Here is a 25,595-nt window from a genome sequence, read left to right on the forward strand (position 1 = left end):
TTTGCAAAATCTGATGTCAAAGGTAGATTTTGTCCTTGCTAGGCCTGCCAGCCACAAACACCCTCTCCCCTCACCTCCATCAGCAGGGTCTTCGGACTCTGAGATGGACATGGCCGCCACAGACGCATACCACCCTGAAGGGGTCAGTGTTGTCGCGATCTGATGGTGAAGAGGACCTGTCTTCACCAGCCGCCGTGCAGGAACATGCTTTAGTGGAAGTTCTGATAGTTTCAGTGCGGTAAACTTGGCTGATGAACCCACAGCTCCGGGTACGTAGGTGTCTTTTGGCTCCTGCAAATCCATAAATCAGGCAAGGTATTCCCTTGCCCAGAATTGTTTCATACTATTGGGGATGAACAATGGCATGGTGCCTAAGTGTTTTGCACGACGTTACCCCTTTGAGGAGGCAGTGTCTGCTGGGTGGACTGTACCACAAAAAGTGGATATTAAAGACTACATTTGTGAACGTTTTGGTAGCGCAGACTCTTACAGAATGGGTAATGTTTCTTAAAAGTAACTTGGAAGCTGACCGACTCTACCCGCCCCCCCCCCCCCCTGCGGTGTTGGAACTACGGGACCAGTTGGCTCAAGCCCTCGTGTTCATATGTGATACCTGGATTCAGCCCAGTTGGTGGCCAGAGCGACGGCAGTGGGGATTTCTATTAGGCGCATGGTGTGGCTAAAAAGCTGGTCGGCGGACGAGGCTTCTAAAAAAGCTTTGACTGATCTTTCCTTTTTAGGGGAGAGGCTGTTTGGGTCCTCTCTGGACGAGTTGATCAAAGGTATCACAGGGGTAAGAGCACTCCTCTTCCCCAATCCTCTAAGGGCAAGTCGCCACGTCCTAGGCGTGGGCCTTCCTTTAATGCTCATAAACGTCTTTTGTGCCTCCGGGTCGCAAGAAAAAGGTAAATCATTCTGGTCTTCTGGGGGTTCCAAGAAGCCGTGATGGGGAAAAGCAAAGACCGACCAATCTGGACCTACAGACAAGTCCTCGTCTGCATGAAGGGCCCCCCCCTTACCCGATTTTGGGGTGGGGGGACGTCTTTGTTTCTTTCTGGAACCCTGGACCTCCTTGATTCAGGACAAATGGGTTCATAAACTAATCCGATCTGGGTACAAAAACGAATTCCGGTCTCGCCCGTCAGACAGGTTCTACCTGTCCAATCTTCGACTATCCTCAGTCCGGTTAAGGGACTTGCGAGGGGCAGTACATGATTTGCTGTCGCAAGGAGTGATTGTAGCGGTTCCTTTTCAGGAAAGTTTTCAAGGGTTTTATTCAAACCTCTTCACCTTGCCCAGGAAGGAATGCAAGGTGCGTCCCATCCTGGATCTCAAGGCCCTGAACCGCTTTGTGCGGGTACAGAAGTTTCGGATGGAATCAATCCGCACGGTAGTGGCGTTGCTACACCAGGGACATTTCTTAGCCTCCATAGATATCAAGGACGCGTATCTACACATCTCGATTTACGCTGGACACCAGCGGTTTCTTCGCTTTGCGATAGCAGAGGCGCATTATCAATTTGTGGCATTACCCTTTTGGTCTCGCCTCAGCTCCCAGAGTATTTACCAAGGTCATAGCACCGGTATTGGCATTTCTGCGCCAGTGGGGGATTGCGGTACTGGGGTACCTAGACTATCTCCTGTTGAGAGCGGACTCTTCTTCAGTCTTGTTGGGGGATCTGATGGTCACTGTCAGAACTCTGCAGGATTTCAGTTGGAACATCAATTTCAAGAAATCCACGCTGACACCTGTCTTGAGACTGGATTATCTGGGCTTGACTCTTGCTTCAGCCTTGGCCAAGGTGTTTCTTCCCCCGGACAAGCTGCAAAATTTGCAGAAGGCAATGCAGTTGTTATTGGCGTACAATCTGTCCTCAAGTTTTCATGCAGGCCTTTGGTCTGACGGTATCAACCTTCGAGGCGGTTCTGTTTGCTCAGTTCCATACCAGACCTTTTGCAAAGGGAGATTCTTGTCAAATGGAACAAGGATCCAAAGTCCTTGGACTCTTTGATTAGGTTAAGCCACAACACAGTCTGCTCTAGAAATAGTAAAAAGGCACTGGTAACCCTGGATGTTATTTGTATTGATAAAGTGCACTTCTGTTCAACAATTAGTAATAAATATATTAAATGTATAAAACCTAGCTCTTTTCTCTGGTGTGATAAATGTTGTATAAAATAGGTACAACAAAAGCCAATTTATAAACAAATTCACATAAAATAGTGAAGTGCTAGTGGCACATGATGTGCTGTGTGGTACAAAAATATATATAATGTGATAAAATATATGGGTGCAACTAAAATGCCCTATAATTGTATATGAAATCACTAAAATTATTCTAAAGTGCTAGTGACACACACATGTGCTGTGCAAAACAGATAAAGTGCTTAAAAGCGCAGTTTTTACCACTAAAGTGCTTAGAAATACCTTGTTAAAACATATAGGTATATAACACAGAATAATTTATTTATATTTATTATTATTTTTAAATGTTAAACGATTTTAATATCCCTTGATTCAATTAATACAGTGGGTACGGAAAGTATTCAGACCCCCTTAAATTTTTTACTCTTTGTTATATTGCAGCCATTTGCTAAAATCATTTAAGTTCATTCTTCTTCCTCATGAATGTACACATAGCACCCCATACTGACAGAAAAACACAGAATTGTTGACATTGTTGCATATTTATTAAAAAAGAAAAACTGAAATATCACATGGTCCTAAGTATTCAGACCCTTTGCTCAGTATTTAGTAGAAGCCCCCTTTTGATCTAATACAGCCAGGAGTCTTTTTGGGAAAGATGCAACAAGTCTTTCACACCTGGATTTGGGGATCCTCTGCCATTCCTCCTTGCAGATCCTCTCCAGTTCTGTCAGGTTGGATGGTAAACGTTGGTGGACAGCCATTTTTAGGTCTCTCCAGAGATGCTCAATTGGGTTTAAGTCAGGGCTCTGGCTGGGCCATTCAAGAACAGTCACGGAGTTGTTGTGAAGCCACTCCTTCGTTATTTTAGCTGTGTGCTTAGGGTCATTGTCTTGTTGGAAGGTAAACCTTCGGCCCAGTCTGAGGTCCAGAGCACTCTGGAGAAGGTTTTTGTCCAAGATATCCCTGTACTTGGCCGCATTCATCTTTCCCTCGATTGCAACCAGTCGTCCTGTCCCTGCAGCTGAAAAACACCCCCACAGCATGATGCTGCCACCACCATGCTTCACTGTTGGGACTGTATTGGACAGGTGATGAGCAGTGCCTGGTTTTCTCCACACATACCGCTTAGAATTAAGGCCAAAAAGTTCTATTTTGGTCTCATCAGACCAGAGAATCTTATTTCTCACCATCTTGGAGTCCTTCAGGTGTTTTTTTAGCAAACTCCATGCGGGCTTTCATGTGTCTTACACTGAGGAGAGGCTTCCGTCGGGCCACTCTGCCATAAAGCCCCGACTGGTGGAGGGCTGCAGTGATGGTTGACTTTCTACAACTTTCTCCCATCTCCTGACTGCATCTCTGGAGCTCAGCCACAGTGATCTTTGGGTTCTTCTTTACCTCTCTCACCAAGGCTCTTCTCCCCAGATAGCTCAGTTTGGCCGGACGGCCAGCTCTAGGAAGGGTTCTGGTCGTCCCAAACGTCTTCCATTTGAGGATTATGGAGGCCACTGTGCTCTTAGGAACCTTAAGTGCAGCAGAAATCTTTTTGTAACCTTGGCCAGATCTGTGCCTTGCCACAATTCTGTCTCTGAGCTCTTCAGGCAGTTCCTTTGACCTCATGATTCTCATTTGCTCTGACATGCATTGTGATCTGGAAGGTCTTATATAGACAGGTGTGTGGCTTTCCTAATCAAGTCCAATCAGTATAATCAAACACAGCTGGACTCAAATGAAGGTGTAGAACCATCTCAAGGATGATCAGAAGAAATGGAAAGCACCTGAGTTAAATATATGAGTGTCACAGCAAAGGGTCTGAATACTTAGGACCATGTGATATTTCAGTTTTTCTTTTTTAATAAATCTGCAACAATGTCAACAATTCTGTGTTTTTCTGTCAGTATGGGGTGCTATGTGTACATTCATGAGGAAGAAGAATGAACTTAAATGATTTTAGCAAATGGCTGCAATATAACAAAGAGTGAAAAATTTAAGGGGGTCTGAATACTTTCCGTACCCACTGTACATGTATGGTAAGTTAGAACAACAATAATATCCCAATATCCAAATTCCCTCTTATCTATTTAAATGCATATATATATATATCATATTTAGTTCATACGTCATAAGGTTATATATATATTTTATACATTCAGAACATATTAGCCTATTTTGCCAAATAACTTAAATAATAAAGAATATATGCAAACTTTCCACTAGATGGCGATATTTAAATAGCATACCTCTACAAACTATCCACTAGTTGGCGATATTTAAATGGAAAATATCTGAATAGGCACAAGAATATGCACAAAAAGACACATAAGAATTACTATTGATTGATTATAAAGTTTATATATGATTCCGTTTTTCTAATAATTTTATTTGAAGGATGACTAATTGTTTTTTAATCTATTGTAATTCATGTATTGTAGGAATGTGCCAACAATCGCATTGGTTGTTATGGAAAGCTGGAATCAAAAATTTACTCACCAAGTGGAGACTATAAACTAGTTTAGTTTTTTATTTGGAATTACATATATATATTTTTATGACCATTTTACAACATCTCGTTTATAGTTTATTATTAACGTATAATTCATAATAGCTTTTTATTAGAACACTTTTAAGAAATTGAATGAGTATTAAAATAAATTTTAAATAGTGTCATTTACTCTCCGGTTCCAAGACTGGCCCAGTGAAGCATAAGTAGATGGTATATAAGGAAAAATATTAGAAATAATTAAGCTTATTGCTGTGAGCCAATAGAATTCGAGAGCGATTATATACAGCCGCTATACCGGGTAGCAGAGACCGCCTGATGACGCTAGCATAAGCGAAATGCATTGTGGTCTCTGCTAAACCCGGAAGTTTAAGGAAAGAGGAACCTCCGATCACATTGGAACGCATGCTGGGACGCACGCCGGACCGCTGCACGCTACAGGGGTAAACCAGGAAGGAGAGCATCAGGAAACTGCAGATCCTGTCCCCCGATCCTGCTACCCATAGCAACCAATGCTGATTGCCCTGTGCCAGATGGGCACAACAAATAGTAAGCAGCCATTTTTTATGATTGATACAATTTACTAATAAAGTTACAGTATCACACTATGTCGGCTTCTTATCGGTCTTCCTACATATCGGCTTAATATACACCTATGTGAGGTTAATTAAAGGAGGAGTGAGGAGAAGGAGCATAATATTTTGTTGAAAACCATACCAAGATCCAAGTGAAGAGGAGGTGCGTTTATGGTTTGATCCACCTAGGAAAAGGCATCGCAGGCTTGTGGGGTCTTTGCGACCTACCTGTATCTGGTAAGAAAGCATTAATATTGGACCTGCAATGCCATTTCATATTGGGGTACACCTCCATCCCAATTAAATGCATACAAAAAGAGAGAATTGCCCAAAAGGAGTTTATATGAGGTGGACCCAATAGTCATGACACTCAATGTTGAAATATATCTGGTTTATTGTGTAGAACCAATATACAAAGTAATACAACATGAATGTTTGACAGACACAAAACCGAACATAGTCATAAAAATATTAAAATGTCTCGTAACAGTAACAATATGCACATCAATACATATATCTTGGTAACTCGACGCACGTTTCGTGGGTCGCATTGCCCACTCGTCAGGAGTGTAAGTGTGCAGGCAGGTCTGGAAAGAAGTTATTATTGTTATAGACATGCAGGTTGGTGGCAATTGGAGTATGAATACTCAAAAAAATAGAACCCATGTGGGGAGACAACATACTCACAAATATAGCCACGTCATTGCGCTTAAAACCAGTGCTTCCATACAGCGGCGGCCAAATAGTCCAACATGGGAGCTGAGGGGGCAGGATCCAGGCCTCTTATAAGATAAGCTATAAGATATATGTATTGATGTGCATATTGTTACTATTACGAGACATTTTAATATTTTTATGACTATGTTCTGTTTTGTGTATGTCAAACATTCATGTTGTATTACTTTGTATATTGGTTCTACACAATAAACCAGATATATTTCAACATTGAGTGTCATGGCTATTGGGTCCACCTCATATAAAGTCCCGTTGGGCAATTCTCTCTTTTTGTATGTATCTGGTAAGAAATAACGATTGCCATCCTTATTCACTGGAGCACCTGATATCCAAGCAATATTATTATCCCGCATGAACTGTTTGGATCACAGTCTTTTAGTGCCGGTTCACATATGTGCGGCTGCGGCGATCGCATGTAATGTCGGAGCGCACTGCTCCTTCATTACATGCGATCGGCTGTGCGGTGCGAGGTCAGCCATACACTTTGTATGGCTAAATTCGCACTGCACCCGCAGCAAAGACACACAGGACCCTTTTTATCAGCCGCATCAGGATCGGATCGCACAGTGGTTCACACTTGTGCGATCCGATCCTGTGCGAACTGTAAAGATCGCACTGCGATATGCGATCAAACTGGGGGTGTCGTTAACATTTCATTGACACCCCCAGCGTATTGCATATGGCAGTGTGAACTGCCAGGGGTGCGTTTGCGATGCGGGAACAGGCTGCGAATTCGCAGCCTTCCCTCATCGCATAAGTGTGAACCGGCACTTAAGCACTTATTTAAAGAAAAATATTATTATAATTTTTTTAAAACAACAATATAGATTAATTATTCTGTGTTGTATACCTATATGTTTTAACAAGGTAGTTCTAAGCACTTTAGTGGTAAAAACTGCACTTTTAAGCACTTTATCTGTTTTGCACAGCACATGTGTGTCACTAGCACTTTAGAATAATTTTAGTGATTTCATATATAATTATCGGGCATTTTAGTTGCACCCATATATTTTATCACATTATATATATTTTTGTACCACACAGCACATCATGTGCCACTAGCACTTCACTATTTTATGTGATTTTGTATATACAGTGGGTACGGAAAGTATTCAGACCCCCTCAAATTTTTCACTCTTTGTTATATTGCAGCCATTTGCTAAAATCATTTAAGTTCATTCTTCTTCCTCATGAATGTACACATATCACCCCATACTGACAGAAAAACACAGAATTGTTGACATTGTTGCAGATTTATTAAAAAAGAAAACTGAAATATCACATGGTCCTAAGTATTCAGACCCTTTGCTGTGACACTCATATATTTAACTCAGGTGCTTTCCATTTCTTCTGATCATCCTTGAGATGGTTCTACACCTTCATTTGAGTCCAGCTGTGTTTGATTATACTGATTGGACTTGATTAGGAAAGCCACACACCTGTCTATATAAGACCTTCCAGATCACAATGCATGTCAGAGCAAATGAGAATCATGAGGTCAAAGGAACTGCCTGAAGAGCTCAGAGACAGAATTGTGGCAAGGCACCGATCTGGCCAAGGTTACAAAAAGATTTCTGCTGCACTTAAGGTTCCTAAGAGCACAGTGGCCTCCATAATCCTCAAATGGAAGACGTTTGGGACGACCAGAACCCTTCCTAGAGCTGGCCGTCCTGCCAAACTGAGCTATCAGGGGAGAAGAGCCTTGGTGAGAGAGGTAAAGAAGAACCCAAAGATCACTGTGGCTGAGCTCCAGAATTGCAGTCAGGAGATGGGAGAAAGTTGTAGAAAGTCAACCATCACTGCAGCCCTCCACCAGTCGGGGCTTTATGGCAGAGTGGCCCGACGGAAGCCTCTCCTCAGTGTAAGACACATGAAAGCCCGCATGGAGTTTGCTAAAAAACACCTGAAGGACTCCAAGATAGTGAGAAATAAGATTCTCTGGTCTGATGAGACCAAAATAGAACTTGTTGGCCTTAATTCTAAGCGGTATGTGTGGAGAAAACCAGGCACTGCTCATCACCTGTCCAATACAGTCCCAACAGTGAAGCATGGTGGTGGCAGCATCATGCTGTGGGGGTGTTTTTCAGCTGCAGGGACAGGACGACTGGTTGCAATCGAGGGAAAGATGAATGCGGCCAAATACAGGGATATCCTGGACAAAAACCTTCTCCAGAGTGCTCTGGACCTCAGACTGGGCCAAAGGTTTACCTACCAACAAGACAATGACCCTAAGCACACAGCTAAAATAACGAAGGAGTGGCTTCACAACAACTCCGTGACTGTTCTTGAATGGCCCAGCCAGAGCCCTGACTTAAACCCAATTGAGCATCTCTGGAGAGACCTAAAAATGGCTGTCCACCAACGTTTACCATCCAACCTGACAGAACTGGAGAGGATCTGCAAGGAGGAATGGCAGAGGATCCCCAAATCCAGGTGTGAAAGACTTGTTGCATCTTTCCCAAAAAGACTCCTGGCTGTATTAGATCAAAAGGGGGCTTCTACTAAATACTGAGCAAAGGGTCTGAATACTTAGGACCATGTGATATTTCCGTTTTTCTTTTTTTAATAAATCTGCAACAATGTCAACAATTCTGTGTTTTTCTGTCAGTATGGGGTGCTATGTGTACATTCATGAGGAAGAAGAATGAACCTAAATGATTTTAGCAAATGGCTGCAATATAACAAAGAGTGAAAAATTTAAGGGGGTCTGAATACTTTCCGTACCCACTGTAAATTGGCTTTTGTTGTACCTATTTTATACAACATTTATCACACCAGAGAAAAGAGCTAGGTTTTATACATTTAATATATTTATTACTAATTGTTGAACAGAAGTGCACTTTATCAATACGAATAACATCCAGGGTTACCAGCGCCTTTTTACTATTTTTATTCTATCCAGTTATTGTATTTTACAATTAAAAGGGCAGCAAGTTTTAGTAATTTTTAACCCATTAAGAACCAGGTGCCTTCACACTACTTTTACTACAAAGTCTGCTCTGTTGTGCTGGATTCATTCTCCAGCACTATGCCAGGCCAAGTACTTCCTCCCTTTGTTTTGGACGGTGTTGACCGCGGAGGCCAGCCTATCAGGCTGGGGCGGGGTGCTGGGGAAGCTCTGTGCCCAGGGTACATGGATGATGGAAGAGTCAAAACTACCGATTAAATAATTTGGCGCAAGATTGTCCGGTTTGAATTCAATCAGACAACGCCACGGCTGTGGCCTACATCATTCACCAGGGGGGCACCAAGCCAGGGAGGTGGCCGAGATTCTGGCCTGGGTGGAAAAATGTATTTCAGCCCTCTCTGCTGTACACATTCCAGGTGTGGACAACTGGCAAGCGGATTACCTGAGTCGTCAGGTGTTGGATCAAGGGGAGTGGTCCCTACACCCGGAGGGGTTTCATCTCCTGTGTGTTCGGTAGGGGACTCCCGAGGTCGATCTGTTTGCTTCTCTCCTCAACAAGAGGGTTCAGAGATTCATAGCCAGGTCTCAAGATCCTCTGGCCAACGCCACAGACGCTCTGGTGACTCCTTGGGGTCAGTATAGCTAATTTATGCTTTTCCTTCCTTGAAACTCCTGCCAGGATTCCAGTCATTCTGGTGGCTCAGGACTGGTCTTGCTGGTCTTGGTACCCAGACCTAGTAAGGTTGGTTGCCGATGCTCCTTGGAGATTTCCTCTCGGAAGATCTGCTGTCTCAAGGTCCACTCCTCCATCCTGCTTTACAGTCGCTGGGTTTAACGGCATGGCTGTTGAAAGCCAGGTTTTGAGAGATAGAGGTCTTTCAGACTCTGTGATTCCTAAATTGAAGGCTAGGAAGTAGATTTTCTAGGAAGATAGATCAACGTACGTGGAAATCGTATATATTTCATGGTGTGAATCACTGAAGGTGCACCTTCGCTTGTTTTCAATAGCTAGGGTCTTGGTCTTTCTGCAGAAAGGAGTTGAACAGCAGTTAGCTTTGGGCACTAAAAAAGGCCAAGTGTCGGCTTTGGCTATATATTTCCAACACCGGTTAGCTATGCATGCTTTAATCCATACCTTTTTTATACAGGGAGTGTACAATATGGCTCCTCCGAGAAGTTTCCCGCTACCTCCGTGGGACCTCAATCTGGTATTATCTGTTCTTCGAAAGCCTCCTTTTGAGAACATTCGGGAGATTTATCTGCTTTCTTTGTCCCAGAAGGTTGCCTTCTTGGTGGCTATCACTTCCGCTCGCAGAGTATCTGAACTGGCGGCTCCTGTCGCTCTCCTTATCTGGTGATACACAGAGATAAAGCGGTACTTCGACCTAATCAGTCGTTTCTTCCTAAGGTTGTTTCATATTTTTATCTGAATGAAGACATTATGTTGCCTTCACTCTGCCCTAATTCCAAACATTCTAAGGAATCTGCGTTGCATTCTTTGCATTTGGCTCGGGCGATCAGGTTCTATCTGGAAACGACTGAGTCTATTTTAAGAAAATCAGACGCTCTTTTTATCCTTACCGAAGGATCTCGTAGGGGATTTGCTGCATCTGTGGTGACCATATCCAGATGGATCAGGCAGACGATAGTTCAGGCTTATTCACTGAAGGGTCAGGTTCCTCCTTTTGTGATGAAGGTGCATTCTACGAGAGAGCTGAGTGCATCTTGGGCTTTTTACCATCAGGCGTCGGTGCTGCATTTTTGCAAGGCGGCAACTTGGTCGTCTGTGCATACGTTTACAAAATTCTACAAAGTAGATGTGTTGGCATCGTCTGCTTCCTTTTGGCCGCAAGGTTTTGCAAGATGCTGTTTAAAGAGAACTGTTTTTTTTTTCTGTTTGTTTCTCTTTGAGGGAGTATTGTGTTTTTCAGGGTGAACTCCAGTTGTTCCTGGTTGAGCTCCATGTTACCCGGTTGGCCTTTGGGGAGTTACGTTTCTGTTTGCGTTGTCTTCCCTCATGAATATACTGCTTTGGGACATCCCCATAGTGTCTGACTAGATGGAGCTGCGTCTGTCGATGAACGATAGAGAACTGAATTTTTGTAAGAACTTACTGTAAAATCCTTTTTCTCTGAAGTTCGACAGATGCAGCACCCGCCCCTCTACTTTTGAGTGAAATTAGGTTTTTTTCTATTCTAAACACTGCTGGCAACTGAACTGTTTGATAGCAGGGTGTGTGGGGTTATGCCTTCAGGGACAGCTTCTATAGGTGTGGTTAAGCTTTTTCCTGGCTAGTGCCTATTCCTGATATGAGCATAACCCTATAGTCTCTGACTAGTGGGAGCTGTGTCTGTCGAACATCAGAATTACTTCAAAATTACTTAGACCCTCCAAACATTTTATTTATTTATTTATTTATTTATTTTAATATAATATTTTTTTAGCAAAGACTCTGGAGAATAAAATGGTGGTCGTTGCAATATTTTTTATCACGCGGTATATGCGCAGCGGTCTTTCAAACGCAATTTTTTGGGAAAAAATAAATTTCACTGCATTTAAAAAAAAAAAAAAAAAAAGCTAAACCCTAAATTTAGCCCAATTTTTTTGTATGTTGTGAAAGATGATGTCACGCAGAGTAATAGATGCCTAACCTGTTTAAAATTGCGCAAACCCATGGAATGGAGACAAACTACGGTACTCAAAATCTCCATAGGCGGCGCTTTAAACATTTTTAATGGTTACCAGTTTAGAGTTAGAGGAGGTCTTTTGCTAAAATTATTGCTCTCGCTCTGATGATCGCGGCAATACCTCACATGTGATTTGAACACTGTTTTTAATTTGCGGGCACGACTTGCGTATGCGTTTTTTCTTTGGTGCACGAGCTTTTTTTTTTTTTTTTTTCCATTTTATTTTTAACACTTTTTTTTTTTTAAATTCAACGTTTATTGAGGAGATAAAGGCATACAAGTCAACAAAGGCAGTGAATTGAAATACAGCCGAGTAACAAGAGAACAGCGTAACATGAGGCGTAAATCATAAAAACATAGCCATATATGAGAAATGAGAATACACAGTGTATCAAAGTATGTCTCAGGACGGCAGATCCCCAGATAGGCCAACGCTCCAACCGGCATCTATCAAATGGCCGGCATATCGGAGTGCCGAGGGCATCTGACGGGGCACCAATCCAAGAAACCACAAGAGGTCTTAATGTCATGTATGCCGTACAAAAACGGGAGAAATTGTTCAAAGAAGAGAAAAGAAAAAAGAAAGGGAAGAAAAAGAAACGAAAGAGAAGTGCCACATCGAAAGAGGGGGGAGGGAGGGAAGGAGGGAAGGGAAGGGAAAACAGGACAAACACTGGAAAAGGGGACAAGGGGGGGGGGGGTGGAAAGGGGGCCAACAGTGGAAAAGGGGACAAGGGGGGGGGTGGAAAGGGGGCCAACAGGGGAGAAGGCCAGCCAGTGTGAGCGAGTCAGCTATGCTACAAGGTCCCGGTATTCAGTGGTCGAGCTGAACTCATGCCAGTAAAACCAACGCTTGAGGAACTCCTCCCTCGTACCCCGATCGGCCGCCAGCAAGTCCTCCACTTTTTTTTTTTTTAAATAAAATCTGATCACTTTTATTACTGTCACAAGGAATGTAAACATCCCTTGTGACAGGTACTCTTTATGGAGGGGTCTGAGGTCTAAAAGACCCCAGACCCCTCCACTGCACTTCAAAGTATTCAGAACGCCAAAATCGGAATTTTTTTAATAATGTTTTTCGTTTAAATCGGTGCCATTGGCAACCAAGTAAACTTGTGACGTCGCTTCCAGGTTACATGATCGGAGACCTGATCTAATCCAAATCCGGCTTCATTCGGGACTCCAACCAGCCAGAGGAAGTTCCGGCTGGTTGCGAAGTGGGAACGGTAAGCCCGGGCAGAGCCACGGGAGGGCATAGCCCTTCTGCTCGCTGGGCTAATGGCCGAGTGGACGCTGAGCCGCATTGGTTGTTATCGCCAGAAAGACGACCGCTGGCTCTAAAACTGGTATCGGGTTGATGTCTGGGTTGATCATCACGGTACAACCACTCCTTCAAGCTGACGTACAGGTACGTCGGTTTGCGGGAAGTGGTTAAATTAAAAAAATCTGATTTTTAAATCGATTTTATCCACCCTGTAAATATCTGAAAAGTGATCAGTCCTGATGTACTGACAACCTATCTAATTTCTTAAAGCCTGAAAACGTATGGACAGTAAAAATACCCCCAAATGACCCCTTTTTGGAAAATAGAACTTTCAAGGTATTTAGTAGGAGGCACGGCAAGTTTTTTAAAGTTGTAATGTTTTGTCCTAATTTTTTGGAAAATAAAGAAATGACAATTACAATTTTTTTTATATACAGTCATCAGTGCAGTACAGCATCATCATATGGTGTGGCGGTGATTATGGTCACTGACTGGTGACAGTACGAAAATTATTACATTTTTTTTTTTTTTTTTTAACACACTGTGACCAGAGCAATCTAATTCTACCATAGTAACATTGTACTACTCTGGGGAAGTGATCAGGATTTTTTTTTTATTTATTTATTTATTTTTTTAACACCTTTATGATTCCTTATAGCAGTGCTAGAAGCAAGCATTTTAATGAATGTGATCACACTGTCCAGTCACAGCTAGCAACACAATTCTGCACAATGGATTGCATGAAGGGAAGCCATCCATTGTTTACAACTGTCATGTGACCTGCTGTGATTTGTCACAGCAGTCACCAGTGTTAATTTCTTCGACGAAAACCATTCAGATAACTATAAAATACGACTAAAACTAAAACTACATTTTAGTCAGTCGTATTTTAGTCTTAACACTTAAATGGCATTTTAGTCAAAAGACTAAGACTAAATTGAATTTATAATATTAAATGGTGTCAGCGCTGCTCCTATTAATAAACTCCAAAATTAAGCATAGAAAACGTATAGATATCATATAAAGTATATAAGCGTATACACATAAAATGTGCCTAAAGTGCTGAGTGCCAAAAACATGACAACGCTATAGAATAAATATATGAAAAAACATATACAAACATGTATAATTAATAATTTGTGCAAAAAGAAGCGTCCATAAAGCAGTCCATAAAGTGCTGCTGCTGTGCTTCAAAAAAATCAATATTTGCTCAGTGATGATCAATCCGTGCTCCCCTTTGTGCCCCCCACTCACCAGAGCAAGGATGGGTTACTGCAATAGGTTTGATAACCGAGTCCCCCATGTGTATACGGAATCATCCACGAAAGTTCTGTCAAGTTCTATATCTTTAAAGGCTTTCCTCCAACGACATAAATAGAATGGATACACTCTCCATAGTGTAAGTATGTAAACTTTATTGAAAAAAATTTAATTCACTTACATATAGGTAACCGCTAGTCCTCTGACAAGTATGTGAGGCCGGTGGTTAGCAGAGTGCAGCGTGGGTTCCACCGGGTGGAAATAATGTCAGGCGCTGTACCTCGCTTTACGCGTTTCGCCCCTCCCACTGGGCGTCATCGGAAGCTGTTGTCATTTCCGCCCAGTGGAACGCACACCACACTCTAACCACCGGCCTCACATACTTGTCAGAGGAATAGCGGTTACCTGTAAGTGACTATTCCTTGTGTGTCTGAGATATTAAGTGAAGGTAAATATTCCTAACTGGACACAAACCGCCAAAATGTAATAGGGTTTTAAACCTCCCCTACTCTATCCAAAACCAAAAACAAAAAAAGTTGTGTCTATTCATAAGTGGAAGAACCTGAACCCTTCACCCCCAGACATCCCAAGCAAATGTACTCAAGAAACATTGCAAGAGTGCATTGTAATTGTTTTTTTTTTTTTTTTTTTTTTTCTTTTTTCAGGTGATAGGTTTGTTTACAAATATACTTTTTTTTTTTTTTTTTTAAGCCATTTGTGTTTGGGGGTCTGGGGGCTCTCAAAAAGCAGACCTTTCATTTTTTACATAGGTTTTAGGATTGTGCCACCTGTTCAATATTCCTCCAAATATTGCAAATAAAATGTGGAAACTCTTAGGGGTTATTTTCAATTTTATTACATCATATAGTGTCACTGACTTTTTTTTCTTTTCTCTTTTCTCTTTTTTTTGTTTGCAGGAGATGGAAATCCCAGAGAAAATAGTCCCTTTATTCATAATGAAGCTGAAAGGGATAACTTCTATGATGGAAAAAACATGGCTCTTTTTGAGGTGTGTAAAAAAAAAAAAAAAAAAAAAAGCAGTCCTTAGGCGGAGAGGGTCTGGAGAAAAAAATAAAAGAGGGAAAAGAAAAGGGAGAAGAGGAGGGAGGGAGAAGGAGGAGACCATCTCTGTCCCGGAGGTTCACTATGGATATATTGACCCGTATTGTTGGTTTACAGTTTTAGGAAGCATGCAGGTGGTTGCGCTAGTGGAAAATATTCTAGCCAGGGCTGCCAAGTGCGTACAAATTTATCTTGTGTATCAGTTAATATTGCTGTCAGTTTCTCATTGACCAGGGTACTGTGCACCCGACTTTTAACCTTGAATCGGCATCTTCCACACTTTTGCAATCGTCTGCTTCATGGCTGAAAATATATGGGTCACTACAGTGCGCTTTAGAAGACCGAGTCACACTGAAGAAATCATGTGATAGGAGGAGAACCCAGAAAGAACTGAGTCTTGGAGGCCAAGGCAGTGGAGTTTGAGGAGAAGTGGGTGGTAAACGGTATTGAAGGCTGCAGAAAGGTCTAGAAGTAAATGGTAGTAGTAAATCTTTGAGTTTTAGTAGGGCAGTTTCTGTGAAATGCTATGAGCGAAAGCCAGGCTATAAGGGGTCAAGAAGGTTGTTTTCAGTGAGGTAGGACTGTTGTAGACTAAGCGTTCTAAACATTTTGTAGAGCTAAATAGTAGTACGGAGAGGAGTCTTAACCACTTCCTTACCGGGCCATAGACAAATGACGCCGGCAGGAACACTTTGTCGATCCGGGCGGGCGTCATATGACATCCGCCCGTGACCCGCTGCTCCCCCGCCCTCCCCCCCCCCCGGGGGCATGCAGCGCGGCGATCGGGATGTGGCATGTCCGTCGGGACACAGCCCATTGCCAATCGGTGTAAAGAGCCATTAAAAAAAAATGTCTCTTTACCATGTGACCGGCTGTGTCCAATCACAGCCGGCCACATGCACTTCCCTTGTGCACGCCGCTCGTGTGCTCCCCAGGGGCGCGCAGAGCGGCGATCGGGGATGGAGAGTGTCACTCTGACATAGTCCATCCCTGATCAGGGTAAAGAGCCAATGAAATTGGCTCTTTACCACGTGACCGGCTGTGTCCAATCACAGCCGGTCACAGAATGTCAACAGAGACCATGGTAACTAGCTGTTACCGTGTTCTGCTCCTCACACACTGATCCTGTGTGAGGAGGAGATTGCAGTAAAAGCTAGTTACCGATTTATAGTGCACCCTAAAACACACTGATTGCCCCCCCCCCCCCAATAAAGACAACCTGTCACTAGCCCATCAAAGTACCTGTCACTAGCCCATCAGAGTACCCGTGTACCGGTCACCAGCCCATCAGGTACTCTGATGACAGGTACTCGGGTACTCTGATGGGCTGGTGACAGGTACTCGGGTACTTTGAGTACCTATCATCAGAGTACCCGAGAACATGTCATCAGCGTACCCACCCAAGTACCTATCTGCAGCCCATCGGAATACCTGAGTACCTGTCTCCAGCCCATCAGGGTATCAGGTACTCTATTGGACTGCAGCTAGGTACTCAGAGTACCTGTCTCCTGCCCATCAAAGTATCCGAGTACCTCTCTGTAGCCCATCAGAGTACCCAAGTACCTGTCTCCAGCCCAGAGTGCCCGAGTACCTGTCTCCAGCCCAGAGTGCCCGAGTACCTATCTGCAGCCCATCAGATTACCCGAGTACCTGTCTCTAGCCCGTCAGAATACCCAAGTACCTTTCTGAAGCCGATCAGTGTACCGGAGGACCTATCTGTAGCCCATGCCTTCTAGATTATGTGTTTGGGTGTTTTCTTTCCAAAATGGGGTCATTTTGTGGGGGGTTTCCATTGTCCTGGTGCTCCAGGGCCTTCAAAAGTGTGATTGGTTGTAATGAAATTATATGTGTAATTTATGCTCCTAGAACACCTGACGGTGCTCCTTGCATGTTGGGTCTCTGTATGTGGCTATGCTGTGACAAAGTCTCACATATGTGGTATCGCTATACTCAGTAGCAGAATGTATTTTGGGGTGAAATTTTTGCTATGTACATGCTATGTGTTAGCAATATCTTATAAATTGACAACTTTGTGTAAAAAAAAAAAAAAATAATAATAATTTTTTCATTTTCTTTCCACATTTTCCAAAAACTTGTGGAAAAAAGACATGTTCAAAAGACTCATTATGTCTCATAGAATATATGTTGGGTGTTTGCTTTCCAAAATGGGGTCATTTTGTGGGTAATTCCATTGTCCTGGTGCTCCAGGGCCTTCAAAATTGTGATTTGTCGTTAGGAAATCATATATGTAATTTATGCTCGTAGAACACCTGACGGTGCTCCTTGAATTTTGGGCCTCTGTATGTGGCCAGGCTGTGTAAAAGTATCACACAAGTGGTATTGCCATACTCAGGAGGAGTAGCAGAATGTATTTCGGGGTGTAATTGCAAGTATGCCAATAAAGTGTGTGAGAAATAACTTGTTATGACAATTTTGTGTAAAAAAAAATAAAAAACCAAAATATTTCCTTATTTTCCCAAGAATTGTGAGAAAGAATTACAACTTCAAAAAACTCACCATGCCTCTTACTAAATAACCTGGAATGTCTACGTTCCAAAAAGGGGTAATTTGGGGGGTATTTGTACTGTCCTATTTCAGGGCCTCAAGAAATGAGATAGGCCGTCGGTATATCAGGTATGATCATTTTTTAATGTTTGGCACCAAAAGTTGTAGACTCTAACTTTCACACAGACTAAGGGCTCTTTCACACGGGCGATCCGATCAGATCCGCCTGTCAGTTTTTTAGGCGGATCTGATCGGATCCTCCATGCAGCTCTATGGGGCAGCGGATGTCAGCGGAGACATCTCCGCTGACACCCGCTGCCATCCGTATCCGATCCTGTCTGTGAAATCTGGACGGATGGAAACCCTATTTTTCCATCCGTTCAGGGATCGGATCGGATGAGAGCGGACAGGCGGTCCACTCTCATCCGATCCCCCATAGAGAGCAGCGGGAGCTGTGACACCTCCCTCTCCACACTGCAAGCGGAGACGGAGCTGTCATCCGCCGATCCCCGCTGAGCAGCACGGATCCGCCCACAGAGGCGGATCGTGTTAAAGAGCCCTAAATAATAACTACTAATTTGGGTTATTTTTACCAAAGATATGTAGTAGTATAAATTTTGGCCCAAATGTATGAAAAAAAATTACTTATTTGCAAAATTTTATAATAGAAACTATAAAACAAAATGTTTTTTTATTTTCAAAATTTTCGCTCTTTTTTCACTTTTATCGCAAAAAATATAAAACCCAGTGGTGATTACATACTACCAAAAAGCTCCATTTGTGTGAAAAAAAAAGATAAAAAAATTTGATTGGGTACAGCGTTTGTAATTATCATTCAAACTGTGAAAGCGCTGAAAGCTGCAAATTGTTCTGGGCAGGAAAAGGGTGTAACTGCACTGTATGGACGGTTAGTTGTTCAGGCTGGCGTGATCCAGTAAGGGTTTTTTGAATATGGGGATGACCTGTGCATGCTTATAAAGGGAGGGAAAGGTGCCAGTAGATCGGCAGAGATTGAAGATGTGAATGAGCGAGTATAGGACAGAGGAAGAGGGTGATTTTAATAGTTGTGAAGGAACAGGGTCCACGAGAAGTGTATAAGTGAGTGTCCAAAACAGTTTGGTGACCTCTTCTGTATTAGCAGGAAAAAAAGTATAGACTGTGCTTGTTAGGGTAGGGCAGATATACAGTGGAAATGTCCCCACGAATTGCATCAGTTTTATTTTTGAAGTGATTGGCAATCACTTGGGCAGTGAGTGAGTAAAGTGGGTGGAGGTGGCAGTTGACAAAGCTCCGCTTTATTGCTACCTGTTTTTGACAGGTACCCATCCCCACTTCCGGGAGACCTGGCTGGGAGTCAGATTCTTGAAGCCAGATTTCAGAAATTGTGAGCATTTTAAAGGAATGGGAGATAAAAAGGTCATACACAGAGGTGAGCTTGTTCAGACAAAGCGGGCATTCTAGAGAGGCACATAGAATGGGGGGGGGGGGTTGTTTTTTGGAAGCAGGGGGATAGAAATTGGAGTGTGGATTGTGGTTGTTGCCAGCGGAGGGAGGGGCTTGCAGTTAGATTATGGAGGGCCAACATTAGGGGAAATTCCACAGAGGCTTGGAGAAGGAGGCTGAGGAAAGTAAAATGAAAGTGGGATGTATATGACCACACATACCTCACTGTCCTAGTGGTTAAGTCCACATTGGGTTCAGTATTTGCAGGAGAGGATGAGTGCAGTAGTAGGGAGAGGGTAGGAGTGAGGTTGATATTTAAACTGTGGGTTGGAGAGGAGAGGTAAAGTAAAAGAAATTTGAGGTCACCAATGTGAGAAGGAAGGGTATAAACTGTACTAAACCCAACAAAAATAGATAAAAACAAACAAATTCTCAGCGCTGCCCTGGATTGTCCAGTTTGGAGAATGTAAAAAAAAAAAAAATACACAGGACTTGCCACTATGGCTAACAGAGGGTGAAGTCAGGGAAAGGCTGGACAAACTTAACACAAACAAATCACCAGGCCCGGATGGCGTACATCCGAGAGTACTCAAGGAACTCAGTAAGGTTATATCCAGACCACTGTTCCCGATCTTTGCGGACAGTATTAGGACAGGAGATGTACCAGGGGAGTGGAGGAAAGCAAACATGATTCCGATATTCAAAAAGGGTCAGAGGCATATACCGGGAAATTATAGGCCGGTCAGTCTGACATCAGTAGTATGTAAACTTCTGGAGGGGATGATGAGGGACTATATCGTAGTATATGCTAAAGACAACAGCATCATCAGTAGTAACCAGCACGGGTTTACAAATGGGCGTTCTTGTCAAACCAATCTCTTAACATTCTACGAGGAGGTGAGCTGTGAGCTAGATAGGGGCAGACCAGTGGATGTGGTGTACCTAGATTTCGCTAAGGCATTTGATACAGTTCCCCACAAGCGCTTAATTTATAAAATAAGGTCTGCAGGTATCGACAGCAGGGTTTGCTCTTGGATACGGAACTGGCTAAAAGGGCGTATCCAAAGGGTGGTAATAAACAGCGCATACTCAGACTGGTCTGAGGTAGTAAGCGGGGTCCCCCAAGGCTCAGTCCTAGGACCAACCTTGTTCAATTTATTCATAAATAGCATTGAAGACGGGATCAGTAGTTCGATATCAGTTTTTGCTGATGACACAAAATTAGGCAGGGCAATAACAGCACAGCATGAAGCAGATATCCTACAGAATGACCTGGACAAAATAACGGAGTGGGCAACGACTTGGCAAATGAGGTTTAACGTAGAGAAGTGTAAGGTTTTGCACTTGGGGACTAGAAACATTAAAGCACAATACACGTTAGGAGGGGAACCCTTGGGGGAATCAAAAATGGAGAAGGATCTGGGAGTCTTGGTTGATGATAGACTAGGCAGCAGCTTGCAATGTCAAGCGGCGGCTACCAAGGCTAGCAGAATATTAGCATGCATAAAGAAAGGGATGTATTCCAGAGATAAAACTATAATCCTTCCACTTTATAAAACTCTGGTCCGACCGCATCTGAAGTATTCTGTCCAGTTCTGGTCACCAGTCCTCAGAAGGGATGTGTTGGAGCTGGAGAGAGTACAGAGAAGGGCAACTAAACTAATTAGGGGACTGGAGGACCTTGATTATGAAGAGCGTCTCCAATCGCTTGATTTATTCTCCTTGGAGAAGAGACGCCTAAGGGGGGACATGATAGCAATTTTTAAATTTCTCAATGGGGATCTCAGCTTAGAAAAAAAGCTGTTCAGTCGAAGGGATTGCATGAGGACTCGGGGGCACACAATGCGATTAGAGGAGAAGCGTTTTAACCTCAGGCAACTTGGGGGGTACTTTACTGTTAGGGCTACAAGATTGTGGAATTCTCTACCACAAGAAGTGGTTTCTGCGGGTAGTATGGTGGCTTTCAAAAGACTATTAGACGTACATCTCAAAGAACAGAACATTCAGGAGTATGTGAGATGATTACAGCCACACACACCTACACAGGTTGAACTGGATGGACTATTGTCTTTATTCAACCTCACCTACTATGTAACTATGTAATATATATATATATATATATATTTATTGTGTGTATGTAAACATATATATATATGCAAACGTGTCTCTCAGATGCTCAGTCTGGATGAATAAAAATCAAAAGTGACACTGGTCTCCAAAAGAGGGGAGGCAGCCTGCACTAGGGTCTGGGAACCTGCATTGTAATAGTAGGGAGGGGTAGAGAGGCATCAGGCAACCAATGGTGTAGCACAGTTTAATGAGAAATATAAAATCAATAACAAGTTCCACTCACAGGATTACAGGTGTCAGTCAATGGAGTGGTCCCGCCCAGGGTTTGTGGAACAAGTCCTTGAGGCAGCTCTGATGGATGGAAGCCTGAGATGTCATGAGCCGGTGGGCACCTATCAAACCTTGGGATGGAATGACCAATTGGATAGCGTTTCAGAGGCTAGTCACGTCTCCTTCCTCAGCCATTCACCAAAAATATAGACCAGTTTAAAGGTTCTTGGAGCATATACCATGATTGTGTGGTGTCAGTAGTCAATCATACATAGCATGGAGATTGTAAACATGGATTTTTGGTAAAGCAGCACTTACCATAATCCCACCCTAGGCTTCTTACAGCGTGCATTAGAAGCTGCAGAAAGTTGGACACCTTTCTGCATCATTTCCTTTCTGAAGCAAGGTCATCATCATCTAGTCTTTTCTTCAGAGAAGTATAGAGGTAGGGTGCTGTGATGTTTTCAGGAAGTTATGTACAGCACCTTGTCATCCCTTGCCACCACCCATGGTCTGCCTGCATTGTATATTGAAGCACAGACACCAGGTTATACCCTCATTGTGTCTAACACAGGCATGTCCAACCATGGCCACAGCAGCATCCAACGAACGGTAGGCAAAGGCTGCCTCAGAAGGGGGGGGGGGGGAAGATGAGCATGTGCAGTGTTTGACTCCTACCACCATTACCACTTCGAATCATTGAAGTGGTCATGGTGGTTGGAGTGTTCCTTTTATTATCTCTCAGAAGAATTAAACCTCTGTATACTGATTCCATTTCATTTGCTCATCCTCTAGTTGTGCTAAATTAGTGCGGGGGGCACAGTGGCGCGGGAAGGGCGCGGCGGCATTTTATTACTTATATACCTTAATTATAGTATATATTTTATATGCGTCCCGAGAAAAATTTTCTACACTCAATGTGGCCCAGAGAAGCCAAAAGGTTGGACACCCATGGTCTAACCTAAGTTTAGAGTGGGAATGTGTTAAACCCCTTATCAAGTTATTTTTTTGCTGCCTGTCTGCCACTAGAGGTATTTCCCTTCAATTCTGGTCCTAAAAGGCTTGAAGGAAAATCCCTTCAAAGTAAATAGAATTCCCATCCCTAACAGTTGTCTCCAGAACATTTGCAACTATTTAACTATTTTCCTTACCTTTTTGCCCTGGTGACTGCTCTAAAATGTTGACACCACCTCTGTTTCTACCCTAAGGGAAAAAGTTAGTATGATAATTAAATGTATGAATCTCTTCCTAGAAGCACAAAATCTTGAGCGAGGGTCTAAACCTTCCTTTATTCAAAACAAAAACCGTTTTGCCTTTACATACACTTTAGCAGACCTTAAGGGAGCCATTACAAAACTTAATTCGTAAACTTTGTTTCTTGATCGTGCATTGACAGACGCAGCTCCATATTCTCTTGACCATTGGGTTATGCTGCCCCCTACAGGAGTAGGACACTAGGCAGGAAAATTCTTTACCACGCTTATGGCGCAGTCCCTGCAGGCATACACCCACTCACTCTGCTATAGGATCCAGTTTGTTTCTGCCTAGTTTAGGAGAAGAACCTAGTTTCTGGCTGGGGTTTTGGTGTTAGCTTGTCTTTTTATTTTAAAGGGAACTTTTGGTAATTTTTTTTTATTTTTTAGCTAGTTATGTTCCTGAGAGAACTGCAATCAACAGTCAGACTGGGTTACGGACTGGATAGTCTAGATCCTTAAGGTCTCCCAGCCCGGCCAGCAAGCGTGTGCAGGTTATAGCCTAGCGCTAGACCTCGCCACAACAGAGCCCCAATGGACGGGGGCTGGAACACCTCACCGGGACGCACACAACCTGGTTTGGCCTGAGTCGCAGCATACCTTTTGGCTGTCTGCACCCCCACCCCGAGTGGAGAGGTAGTCTGTCCCGATGTCGTTGGTATGGTGAGTAGTGTCCCCCAATAGCTCTGGCGGTCTCGGGGCGGACGTAGGCCCCTCCCTGGGAAGGTCGGAACCTTGAGTATCCTTCACTTCCCCTTGGCTCTCAGTATGTACCAGGCTCCCCAAAAGCCTCCCTCCCCACCATCAAGAAGGTCCCTACCTCAGTCAGTGACGGATTTTTACCATGCAATCTCCATCTATCTCCAGATCGGTTGCAGGACCTACAGGGGGCCGTACAGGACCTGCTGTTCTCCTGGGAACGCTTTCAAGGGTTTTATTCAAACTTGTTTACTGTTCCCAAAAAAGAGGGAAAAGTGCGTCCAATTCTGGACCAAAAGGCTCTGTATCGTTTTGTGCGGGTTCAGAGGATTCAAATGGAGTCTATTCGCACGGTAGTGGTGTCCCTAGACCAAGGGGACTTTTCGGCCTCTATCAACATCAAGAATGCATATCTGCACATCCCTATATATGCTGGACATCAGCGTTTCCTTCGATTCGCTGTAGGAGAGAAGCATTATCAATTTGTGGCGTTACCCTTTGGTCTCGCTCCGCCTCCAGGGTCTTCACTAAAGTGTTGGCTCCAGTATTGGCATTACTGCGACCACGGGGGATTGCGATACTGGGGTACCTGGACGATCTCCTCTTAAGAGCAGACTCCTATTCAGTCCTGTTGGGCGACTTGACAATTACTGTAGGGACTCTGCAAGAGTTTGGTTGGAACATCAACTTGAAAAAATCTGCTCTGGTACCATCCTCAAAACTGGATTATTTGGGCCTGACTCGATACTCTGCTTCGGAGAGGGTGTTTTTTTATCCCCCGGAAAAGCTGCAAAAGTTGTAGAGGGCAATTTGTTTGCTGTTATCCAGCAACCTGTCCTCTCTGCGGACCTGCATGTGAGCCTTAGGCCTGATGGTGTCAACTTTAGTGGTGGTTCCGTTTGCTTAGTTCCACAAGAGACCCTTACAAAGGGAAATTCTTGTCAAATGGAACAAAGATCCAAAATCCTTGGACACTATGATTCAGTTGAGTCACAACACAAAGACTGCTCTTCTATGGTGGCTTCGCTCGTTTGCCCTACACCAAGGCAAGTCCCTTCTCCCATTGTATTGGACTGTGGTAACCATGGATGCCAGTCTGTCCGGCTGGGAAGGCGTGCTGGGGAAGCTGTGTGTCTAGGGGCCCTGGACAGTAGAAGAGTTTAGACTTCCAATCAATATTCTAGGACTCCGAGCGATAAAGCTTTGTCTGAGTCACTGGACAAATCGTTTGCAGGGTTGTCCAGTCCGGATTCAATCGGACAATGCTACGCCCATGGCTTACATCAATCATCAAGGGGGCACCAAGAGTGTCTTGGCGGACCATGAGGTGGCCGAGATCCTAAAATTGGCAGAAAATTTTGTTCCAGCCCTTTCCGCCGTGGATATCCCAGGAGTGGAGAACTGGCAGGCGGATTACCTGAGTCGTCAGGTGTTGGATCAGGGGGAATGGTCCCTGCACCCGGAGGTGTTTCACCTTCTGTGTGTCCAGTGGGGACATCCGTTTTAGACCTGTTAGCCTTTCAACGCAACAAGAAGGTTCAGAGGTTTGTAGCCAGACGCCACAGACGCACTGGTGGCTCCTTAGGGTCAATATCGGCTGATCTATGCATTCCCTCCGCTGAAACTCCTGCCGAGGTTTTTGCACAGAATAGAGGTGGAAGGGATTCCGGTTATTCTGGTGGCCCCAAATTGGCCTCGTCGGTCTTGGTACGCAGATCTAATAAGGTTGGTCACCGATGCTCCCTGGAGACTTCCTCTCAGAAAAGATCTGCTGTCTCAAGGGCCGATCTTTCATCCTGCTTTACAGTCGCTGGCTTTAACGGCGTGACTGTTGAAAGCCAGGTATTGAAGCACAGGGGTCTTTCTGACTCAGCGATTCCTACACTGTTGAAGACCAGAAAATCTACTTCAAGGAAGATCTATCATCGTACGTGGAAATCGTACATCTCATGGTGTGAATCGCTGAAGGTACATCCTCTCCTTTTTTCGGTGACTAGGATTTTGACCTTTCTTCACAAAGGGGTTGAACTGCAGTTGGCCTTGGGCACTAAAAAAGGCCAAGTGTCGGCTTTGGCTGTGTTTTTCAAACGTCCTTTAGCTACGCATGCCTTGATTCGCCTTTTTATTCAAAGGGTTTGCCATGGCTCCTCCGAGGTGATCCCTGTTACCTCTTTGGGATCTTACCTTGGTACTGTCTGTTCTTCAAAAACCTCCTTTT

The 25,595-nt window shown here is 43.7% G+C and overlaps 1 protein-coding gene across 2 annotated transcripts in view; it reads left to right on the plus strand.

Moving 5' to 3' along the window:
• The window catches only part of SLC12A7 (solute carrier family 12 member 7), a 550,671-nt gene that overhangs the window by 190,442 nt on the left and 334,634 nt on the right, over nt 1–25,595 (plus strand). For both annotated transcript variants that reach the window (XM_082257548.1, XM_082257549.1), the window contains exon 2: nt 14,993–15,084. In XM_082257548.1, the coding sequence (XP_082113674.1) occupies nt 14,993–15,084 (92 nt within the window). The remainder of the gene's footprint in view (nt 1–14,992; nt 15,085–25,595) is intronic.

Source organism: Pelophylax lessonae (assembly GCF_965119305.1).
Source record: "Pelophylax lessonae genome assembly, chromosome: 5".
NCBI lineage: Eukaryota > Metazoa > Chordata > Amphibia > Anura > Ranidae > Pelophylax > Pelophylax lessonae.